This window comes from Mastomys coucha, unplaced genomic scaffold, assembly GCF_008632895.1.
Source record: "Mastomys coucha isolate ucsf_1 unplaced genomic scaffold, UCSF_Mcou_1 pScaffold15, whole genome shotgun sequence".
Taxonomy (NCBI): domain Eukaryota; kingdom Metazoa; phylum Chordata; class Mammalia; order Rodentia; family Muridae; genus Mastomys; species Mastomys coucha.
The window spans coordinates 111193569-111203154 of NW_022196897.1; the positions used below are offsets into that span (position 1 = coordinate 111193569).

Here is a 9586-nt window from a genome sequence, read left to right on the forward strand (position 1 = left end):
AGCGCTCACAGCCGCTGGTGGCTCACTCTGTGCAGTGCCCAGGGCCACTAACACCACACTGTGCAGGGCTCACAGCCACTGGTGGCTCACTCTGTGCAGTGTCCAGGGCCACTAACAGCACACTGTGCAGGGCTCACAGCCACTGGTGGCTCACTCTGTGCAGTGCCCAGGGCCACTAACAGCACACTGTGCAGGGCTCACAGCCACTGGTGGCTCACTCTGTGCAGTGCCCAGGGCCACTAACAGCTCACTGTGCAGCGCTCACAGCCACTGGTGGCTCACTCTGTGCAGTGCCCAGGGCCACTAACAACACACTGTGCAGGGCTCACAGCCGCTGGCATACAGCTGCTGACACACTCTGCATGGCACTACTAAGCTATGTAGGATCTCTTGGGCAAGCACAGGTAGCAAACAGATAAAAATGGAGATGCCATGGGGCTGAAGGGAATGAACCTGTTTCAAAGCTTATTAATTTTGTGAGCTGTATTAACTTGATAAATCAAATAAAGAGGCATCTATGAACACCTCTGCCACAGTTCCCCAGAGCAGGCGTGTTAGTGCAAACGATGGAGGCATGAGAGGGAACCGGTGGGACCAGCCTACCTTCTGCTCCTGAGCCTTTTCCATGGTCTTTCTGAGAGTGGATTCCAGCTCATCCTTCTCTCTGCATACTTCCAGGTAACACTCCTGCACAGCAGCCACCTCTTTGTTCATCTTATCGAGGTCAGACCTTGACATCACAGAAATGGCAAGTAAGGGAGAGGGGGCATGCGTGTGCGCGCGCGCGCACGCACACGCGCACAAGCACGCGCACACGTGCACACACACACACACACACACACACGCGCACACACACACACACACACACACACGCGCGCGCACACACACACACACACATTTGAGCATGCACACAACTTCTGTATAACAAGTCACTTCCTCCAAGTTAGAGAGCAAACAGGCAGCAGAGGCCTCTCTTACCTGAGCTGGGACTGGGTCCCCTCGTAGACCTCAAGGAGATGCTGCTTCTCCGCAGCATGCTTTGCTAGAAGGCTCTCTCGGATCTGGGCCTTCATGGCTTCGTGGTGCTGCTGGTATGTCCTCTCACACCTAGCAAGAGAGGGACACTACAGCAATGAAGCACCAAGGCTGGCCTGCCTGCCTGCTTTCCTTGGCTTTTCATTAATGCAAATTATAATTAGGTCAGACTGCTTTCCCACAACCAAAATAAGAATTTAAACCCAATGGTCTTACAGGAATCTTTTCTTCATGTTTTTAGAGAAAACTGGACACTTGAGTGTGAGAATATCCCAGTACTTCAAACACAATTATAATGGGTTAGCCTGGTGTTATGTGTATTCAAATGCTAAATTCTGTACCCCAAGATCCGGTTGTTCCAAGATGAGCAGATCCTCATGTATACCAGCTGTGTATGACCCCCAAGTTACCTATGCCTGGTTAATAAAGATGCCTCTAGCTGGGCAGAATAGAGGTAGGCAGAGCTGAAGGTTCCCAGGGTGGGGGCTCAGGGAGAGACTACCAGGAGGAAAGGGAAGGAAGGAGGAGCCATGGGCAGGAGGGTTATGAGCCCATGGCCATAAGGGACAGTTGAATAAGGGTGGCAAGTGATATCTTAGGATTATTGACAGGAAAGTAGGCAAAATAGCATAGAGGGTTGATATCTGCCCAGATCTAGTGCTTTAAGGTATCATAAATATGTAGGTCTTTTATTTTGGAATTAAATGATCTAAGGTGGGGTAGAACCCCCAAATAATGTTTACTGCACGGTCTGGAGAGATGGCTCAGTGGTTAAGAGCACTGACTGCTCTTCTAGAGGTCCTAAGTTCAATTCCCAGCAACCACATAGTGGCTCACAACCATCTGTAATGAGACCTGATGCCCTATTCTGGTGTGTCTGAAGATAGCAACAGTGTACCACTCATATCTAAAATAAATAATTCTTTAAAAAATATATTTACTGCAACGCAGACTAGTTGGTCTATGCCAAAGATTGTTGTTGATAAAGAAACAGCTCCCAAATTCAAATCATATATATCTAATACACAGAGATCACCAAAATCCAACATATAAGTTATCTTCCAATGTGCTGTTTACAAATTTATAACTCAGGATTTGAAAGTAAAAACCCCTCCCCTGTGTCCCCTTTGGAAGCGGCTCTAATATTTCCTGGAAGCAGTTGTGAAGAGCTGGAGTTAGCCCACCACACAACACTGTCTCCGTGCTCCACGTTATACTCCAGGAGAAAAGACTGGCAATGACATGGACTCACCTATCCACAGCTTCCTGCTTGTCACGGTCAAACTCCTGCACCATCTGTCTCATCTGATTACACAAGTCTTGGTTTGTATTTCTCAGTTTTTCTTCAGCCTCTTTAAGTTCCTAGACAGAGAATAGAGGATTACAGACCTTAGTAAGGCAGATATATTTCTGTATAAACAGCATCCTAACAGGAGTATACAAAATCTTGGTTTTGCTTTGAAATGTATTAAACAGAAATATTTAACCAAAGAAGTATTAACTAACTATACCTTAAACAAGTCTTAGGATTCAATCATCATCATTTAAGCAAATAAGGTTTTACAGCTTGGTCAAGAGCTGGCTAAGAAGAGGAGCAAATCTATTGGTCAGGCTACCACATAAAAGAGGAACCGCTTAACCTTCTAATAAAAGCACTGCCCAGCACTGGTAAGGGAAAACAGCTGGAACCCACAAGGACTTCCCAGACACGTCCACCAACTACCACTGCCTGTGTCTGTTACAGAAGTCTGAGTTACCTTTATAGTCAATAAGGCCATGAAAATTCTCATTAAATGTCAGGTCATTCACCTGATTCTGTTGTTGTAAAACTTGAACTTCATTTTTCAGTTGCAGAATATCTTCTCTGTTAATTGCCTAAGAAGAATCAAGCCATAACTGATTAGTTGTTTTTTCAGAGGTATCTGTTTTAGTCTGAAAGTTTAAAATGGTTTTAAGTTTAAAGCAAAAATCAAAACAAAAACATATATAATATTTATATATATATATATATATATATATATAAATAACTTCATTTAGAAAACATAATTTCCATGTCTTTTTCTTTGTCTTCTTTCTCAAATACAATCAATATGGTCCTCAGGGCAGGAAGTTAGCACTGATGTGTGATCACTCACTCTATAGGCTTTATCCAAATAGCCACTTCCCCTCTAACATCCCGTTCTGCACCAAGATTAAATCTCTGCCACATAGCGTTTGGTTGCCATGTCTCCTCTCCACTGCAATAGTTCTTCAGTCTGTTTTCCAAACCATGGCACTTTCTTTTTTTTTGTTGTTTTTTGTTTTTGGTTTTGGTTTTGGTTTGGTTTTTGTTTGTTCGAGACAGGGTTTCTCCATGTAGCCCTGGCTGTCCTGGAACTCACTCTGTAGACCAGGCTGGCCTCGAACTCAAAAATCCGCCTACCTCTGCCTCCCAAGTGATGGGATTAAAGGCATGAGCCACCATCGCATGGCTCCCATGGCACTTTCTAGGAGTGCTAAACTTTGTAGGCTATTTCCTTGGAGGTTTTTCTTTTTTTTTCTACTGTTATTAAATTCAGGATAGGTGTCTTTAGCATGAATGCTAAGAAATCATATATGCTCCATTTAAGAAACATGGAACAAAAACATGTCTCACCACTGGTGATGACCAGCTGGAAGCAGAGCCTCCCAGACATGTGCTCATGTGTGGCACAAATATCATAGACATAACCAATTTTTTTTTAATGTCACAAAAATTGGTACCTCAGAACATCTCACATGCTTTGACAGGATTTGTTAGTGAACAGGACTCTCAGCATAAGAACCAGAAGATAAAAAAGCAATAGTCAGATTAAAACTAACTAACTTCCTTCCTTCCTTCCTTCCTTCCTTCCTTCCTTCCTTCCTTCCTTCCTTCCTTTCCTCCCTCCCTCCTTCCTTCCTTCCTGAGAAAAGGAATGTACTCCCTGCATTCCTTTCAATCTTCCACTTTTTTTTCTTAATTAGCAGTTCATTTCTGCATTATTTTTCTTGACAGTACAAATGGTGAGTTCATCAAAATGAGGAAAAAAAAGGCTGCTCTCAAGCTCTGACAACAGGAGCTTCCAGCAATAACTCTGACCCCTATCAGTCATGTAGCATAACTTCATTTCCCAAGGTCGACTGTGAAACCTCAGAGGGCCACAGACTGCCCTACCTTCATTTTCCTGGAAGATGTCAGCTAAAGAACACTGAGGTGGACATCAGACGCTGGGTGTGGAGCACACTACACAGTCTCAGTACTCAGGGCAGGAGATTACAAGTTGAAGGCTAGCCAGGGTTACAGAAAAAAATCTCTAAATTTAAAAGACACATCAACCAGTGCTCTCTACCCAATTTTCTCACAGAGACCAACTCTTGTAGGAATAGAACAGAGAGAGCTCAGGAGTGGAGCTTCTAAAGGATCTTACAGGAGATCCTCAGTAACAGGGTTTTACCTCTACAAACCCTCGACAAAGTCCTCCTTTCATTTGTGAACAAAGAATTTAACCTAACTGGCATCTTGCTTACTAGGTGCCCAAAACAAGCCAATAAACATCCTATCAAGTGGCTTTTTTTCCCTGTAAGCTTTATTTATAAGAGTCAAATCAACCCTAAGAAACCAAAAACGTACCTTACATCTATAAAGCCCATGTTTCAAGGGGGCTTCTTACATGTACAGGTTGCAGGACCTCACCTCCATGCCTCTGTCACCGTCCTTCGATGGCTGGAGAGCTTCTGTTGTCTGCCGACAGTCTCTGAGATCGCTCTGCAGCTGAGACACCAGATGACGCTTCACGGAGTTGCTAGTCAGCAAGCGTTGAACTTGGGTTTTCAGCTTCAGGATAAGCTCATCCTTCGAAGGCTCTTCATCTGGGGATTCTTGCTGTGTAATCCTGATGGGGAAACTGTCTGTTTAGCATACAATCAAGAAACAAATCAAAGATTCGTAAAGCCCTAACCACATATGGTCATGGCTTCTATCCCTTTACAGTCACAGCATTTTGAACTAACTTTATTTTTTAACATTTTGTTTCTTTGTTTTCGGTGTCTCATATATGTTTGGCAAGCATTCTAACATTGAGCTAAACTCTGCTAAAGGATTTAGAACTTGGGGGCTGTAGAGATGGCTTGTGATTAACAGCACTTGCTGCTCTTTCGGAAGACATGGATTCAATTCTCAGTACCCACACGGGGGCTCACAGACATTTGGTAGAAACTAAAGACAGTGAGGGAAACCTCAGACATGAGTGATAATATAAATTTACTGGTTCATTAATTGTAAGAATTAATATAAAATATTAATAGGGAGCACAGGAGCTGAGCATACAGGACTGTGTAAAATATAAATCTCTCTAAAGGAGAAAATCTACCTAAAAAAGAAATAACAGTATCTGGATTAAAGTTTTTACTCCTGAAATTAAAAGATTTTAGATGATTTTAAATGAAATGTTAGGTCCTTCTTTCCTTCCTGCTGGGTGCCGGCTGCTTGCTGTCAAAATGGGCAAGTTCATGAAACCCAGGAAAGTGGTGCTGGTCCTGGCTGGATGCCACTCAGGATGCAAAGCCGTCATTGTGAAGAACACTGATGATGGCACCTCAGACCGCCCTTACAGCCATGCCCTGGTGGCTGGAATTGACCACTATCCCCAAAAAGTGACAGCTGCCATGGGCAAGAAGAAAACAGCCAAGTGATCCAAGATAAAGTCCTTTGTGAAAGTTTAGAACTACAACCACCTCATGCCCACAAGGTACTGTTGTCAACAAGGATGTGTTCTGAGACCCAGCTTTGAAACACAAGGCCAGGCGGAGGCCAAGGTCAAGTTTGAGGAGCCATACAAGACAGGGAAGAACAAATGGTTTTTCCAGAAGCTTCGCTTTTAGGTATGTTTTGTTTTTGTCATTAAAAATTAAGATAAATAAATAAATGAAATGTTAGAACATTTTACATGTATGAAGAATGAACAAACCAATAGGTAAATTTATTTTTAACAATATAATTAGAACTCCTCAGGATGGATATATTATATATAAATAACAATATACATAAATGTAGTCCATGTATATGTTTGCATATATAAATCCTTACCTATTTAAATCACTTCCATTTTATAGAAATAGAAATCATAACAGATACAGCTATATAAAAACACAATACCTAACAGAGTATTCCGCTATAGGATGTAGTGAACTGTGAGCACTCAGTTTACTCAGCTAGCAAATGAGCCCTCTCTAATTCCTCTTCGACTGCACATAAGCCACTGGAATAAAACACTCTGGACTTGTAGAAAAAGCCAAGTTAGAGAGCAGAGAAAGTGCTTGTGCAATAATTTCTCTCCTTCCCTGACAGGAAAAAAAGGCAGAGCGGTGACCACTCTGCCGGAGGATCACAGCACCCTACAGAGACCGTCTCCCTGAAACCCAAATAAACCACAGTCCCCTGTGAAGCCTGCTGAGAAGACCAAAGGAAAAAGGCATTCCACTTGTTAAATGTTTATTATTTGAGCTTAGCAGCCAACTATAATAATAGAAAGAGGAAGCTGTCTGTAGGCTGTGTACAGATTTAGCTACTCCAATTCCATTACTGTAAAATATAATATTGAGGCTAAACCGTTTCATCAGGCAGTAGCCCGAGGGCGTGGTAGTTGGTAGTAAAAGCTGGGAACCACTGATACCCGGGTCAGTGATCTGAAAGCAGTAACTCACAGTGGGAAATTATTAGCGCTGGCAGATAAGAGGATTCAAGACTACATGTGTCCTCTGGATGCTGCATTTATTGGATAGTTTGTCCAGACCTCTCAGCAACTACCCACTCTGTCTCAGTGATGCCCAGCTCCCAGCTGAGTGGCTCAGTCATTCTGTGGAGTAAGGAGATGCCTCTAATCTAGTCTAGTAGGTACAGAAACATACTTTAGAATTGCTACATTGTGGCTATGAATGGTTTGTAAAGAGAAACTAACAGAGTAGCTAAGCATAGCTGTGCATCCAATAGTCCTAGTGCTTGGGAGTCCAGGACAAGACTGTGCATTTGAGGCCAACCTGGGATACACAGCAATATCTTACCTCAAGGAACAAACCAACCCCCCAAAAGATACAAGAAGTAGGATGTGCTTTAAGGGATACAGATGAAGTGTGTCTATTGAAACACACCAACATGGACACACTCATCACTCCGTTCCAAAGCCACCCACAGTACAAACTACAATAAAATAACTCGAGAAAAACATTTTTTAATGAACTATATCTTTAATCTTTGATATAAGAGAGATAAAAAAGAATGAAGTTCGAAGTAAAAAGGCTTGACTGTCGTGTAAATGTGAACAAACAGAAAAATAGGCTGGGCCTAGAGAGTTTTGTGGCACCAGTGTGACTCAAGTCCCAGTGGCACTAGTAACTACCTGAACCAAGTGGTTCAGTTTTCTACGCTCCAGTAAAGCCGACATCTGTCACGACAGAGGACAAAACGCTTTATAAAGTATGTGCTGAAATCAGAGTACATTAACATAAAATCTGATTAATGGCATAAACAATCATGTATCTTTTTTTTTTTAGTACTTAGTAAGTGCTAGGACACATTCCAGGAGACTCGCATTCATTATCTATTTTAACACTTCAGTTCCAAGAGACAGCAAGCCTGATGAAAGCACAAATGAACAAACAAGAAAACAAGCTCCGAGAAAGCTAAGACGCTGATGCAAGGCCATGTGCCTAGCACTGAAAGGCAAAGCTACGTCAAACGGTTTGTATTTGAAGCCTGTGCCCTTTCACTAGGATCTGAGAAGTCACTTGGTAGTGACAAAAAAATAAGGCATTCCCAACCAAGTGTGTTTTCAAATGGTCATATTAGAACTTTAAATTGTAGGTATCTAGGCATAAAAACAATAGAAAAAATACTTTTTTAAAAATTTTGCATTGACCAATCAACATCAAGTGGTTGGGTTAAAACACTTATACTGAGAGCCACTTTGCCAATGCTTGGCCTTCCACACTGCTCTCTCAGCTAATGCTGAGCTGACAGGAGTCCTCTCCACTTCATCTCGGCCACAGTGGCCTCCATTTGTCAACCAGGTAATTATGGGATGAAAAGAAACCTGGGTCAACAAGGCCCTAGATAAGAGCCTGAGGGTCGCTCCCACCAAAAAACCTCCGTCTAGCTTCACTACCTTCTTCGTTGCTTTCTTCCAGGTATAGCTGTTATCTCTAGCAACAGGAGCCCCAGGAGGCAGACACTCAGGCAAAACAAAGCCTCACTAAGCTAAAAAATAGCAGCTTCCTTTGCAGGATCATCTCATGACTTTAGATTCCAACCAACTAAAACCTCACCTTATTGTTCTAATCTATAATGGCAGTGTTAAAACATAGACTTCCCAAAGTCGCATACACAAGATACCTATTTGAACCCACAAGGCTAACATTAAAAATAGGCATTCACCTCAATGGTTCAAACACATGTATAGCGTGTGTGTGTGTGTGTGTGTGTGTGTGTAATACGTGTGTGGTACATACACATGTATGTATGCAGGTGTGTGCCCACACTTGTGCATCAGGTGCCCTCTTCTGGCACTCTCCATTTCAGTCCTGGAAACAAAGCCTCTTCCTGAACCTGGAGCTAGGTTAGTGGCCAGCAATCCTCAGTTATCCTCCTGTCTCAACTCCCCACAATGCTAGGAGTATAGGTGCACATATTCCATGCCTACCTTTTTAATGTAGGTGCTACACAGGTCTCTTCCCCACTAAGCCACCTCCCTGGCCCCATAACCTGTACATTTTAATTACATACACTCCTTCCTAGCTTTCTATAACTGGTATCCATCTGCAGGATGAGGGCTATAAGCACAGTATTAATACTTCAGATTTCTGTTCATTTCAATTTCAGGCATTTGTATTTCATTAAGAATTTCTAAAACACACTGTCCCCTAATTGGAGTCTCTATCTTATGGATGGTCCACCATTGTCCCATACCTCTCTCACCACCTTTAGTAACATAAATTCATCTATAGGAAACTATTCACATAGTACCTGTTAGCGTTGGATTGTTTCCAGTTGACCTTTCTAATGCCCAAGTCCACACATGATTCAGTGAGCTCTATACTCAGGTCTCCTTCTGGGTCACCTGGAAGGACTCCGAGTTCTGCAGCAGATTCATAGAGAGAGATCTCACCTTTAAGCTCTGTTAATTCCTCCTAGAACAAAATATCGAAAGTAACTTTCACTGTTTTCTGAATAACAAAATCAGTCATTCTGTTTCAAACCTCATTTTGATGATCAGTAAAAATGCAGAAAAGCCTCTTGAAATACATTCTTAACATTCATTCTAAATAAGTTCATAAAAGTCAGCTCCTGCTATATTTTCAAATGAATGAGGACACAAAGGCAGGTGGTTCTTTCTGTGGCTCTCTTATTTACAAAACCCTTTAGCTGAGATGTCTCTGGTTTTCTGGCCTTACTATAGAAGACGACAAAACAGACAGCTCAGCCAGGAGCATGCTAGGCTCTATCTAAAGGAGTGTGCTATGCTCTATCTAAAGGAGTGTGCTATGCTCTATCTAAAGG

The 9586-nt window shown here is 42.4% G+C and overlaps 1 protein-coding gene and 1 pseudogene across 7 annotated transcripts in view; one reads left to right on the top strand and one right to left on the bottom strand.

Moving 5' to 3' along the window:
• The window catches only part of Cep152 (centrosomal protein 152), a 71290-nt gene that overhangs the window by 39770 nt on the left and 21934 nt on the right, over window positions 1-9586 (bottom strand). For all 7 annotated transcript variants that reach the window (XR_004118834.1, XM_031371751.1, XM_031371748.1 and 4 more), the window contains 6 exons: window positions 9053-9216; window positions 4730-4928; window positions 2845-2910; window positions 2288-2397; window positions 979-1107; window positions 604-730 (listed from right to left, as the gene is read on the bottom strand). Coding sequence is in view for 6 of the 7 variants with exons in the window: in XM_031371751.1 (XP_031227611.1) it covers window positions 604-730; window positions 979-1107; window positions 2288-2397; window positions 2845-2910; window positions 4730-4928; window positions 9053-9216 (795 nt within the window). In the remaining variant the exon portion in view is untranslated. The remainder of the gene's footprint in view (window positions 1-603; window positions 731-978; window positions 1108-2287; window positions 2398-2844; window positions 2911-4729; window positions 4929-9052; window positions 9217-9586) is intronic.
• Window positions 5533-5916, top strand: LOC116090848 (annotated as a pseudogene).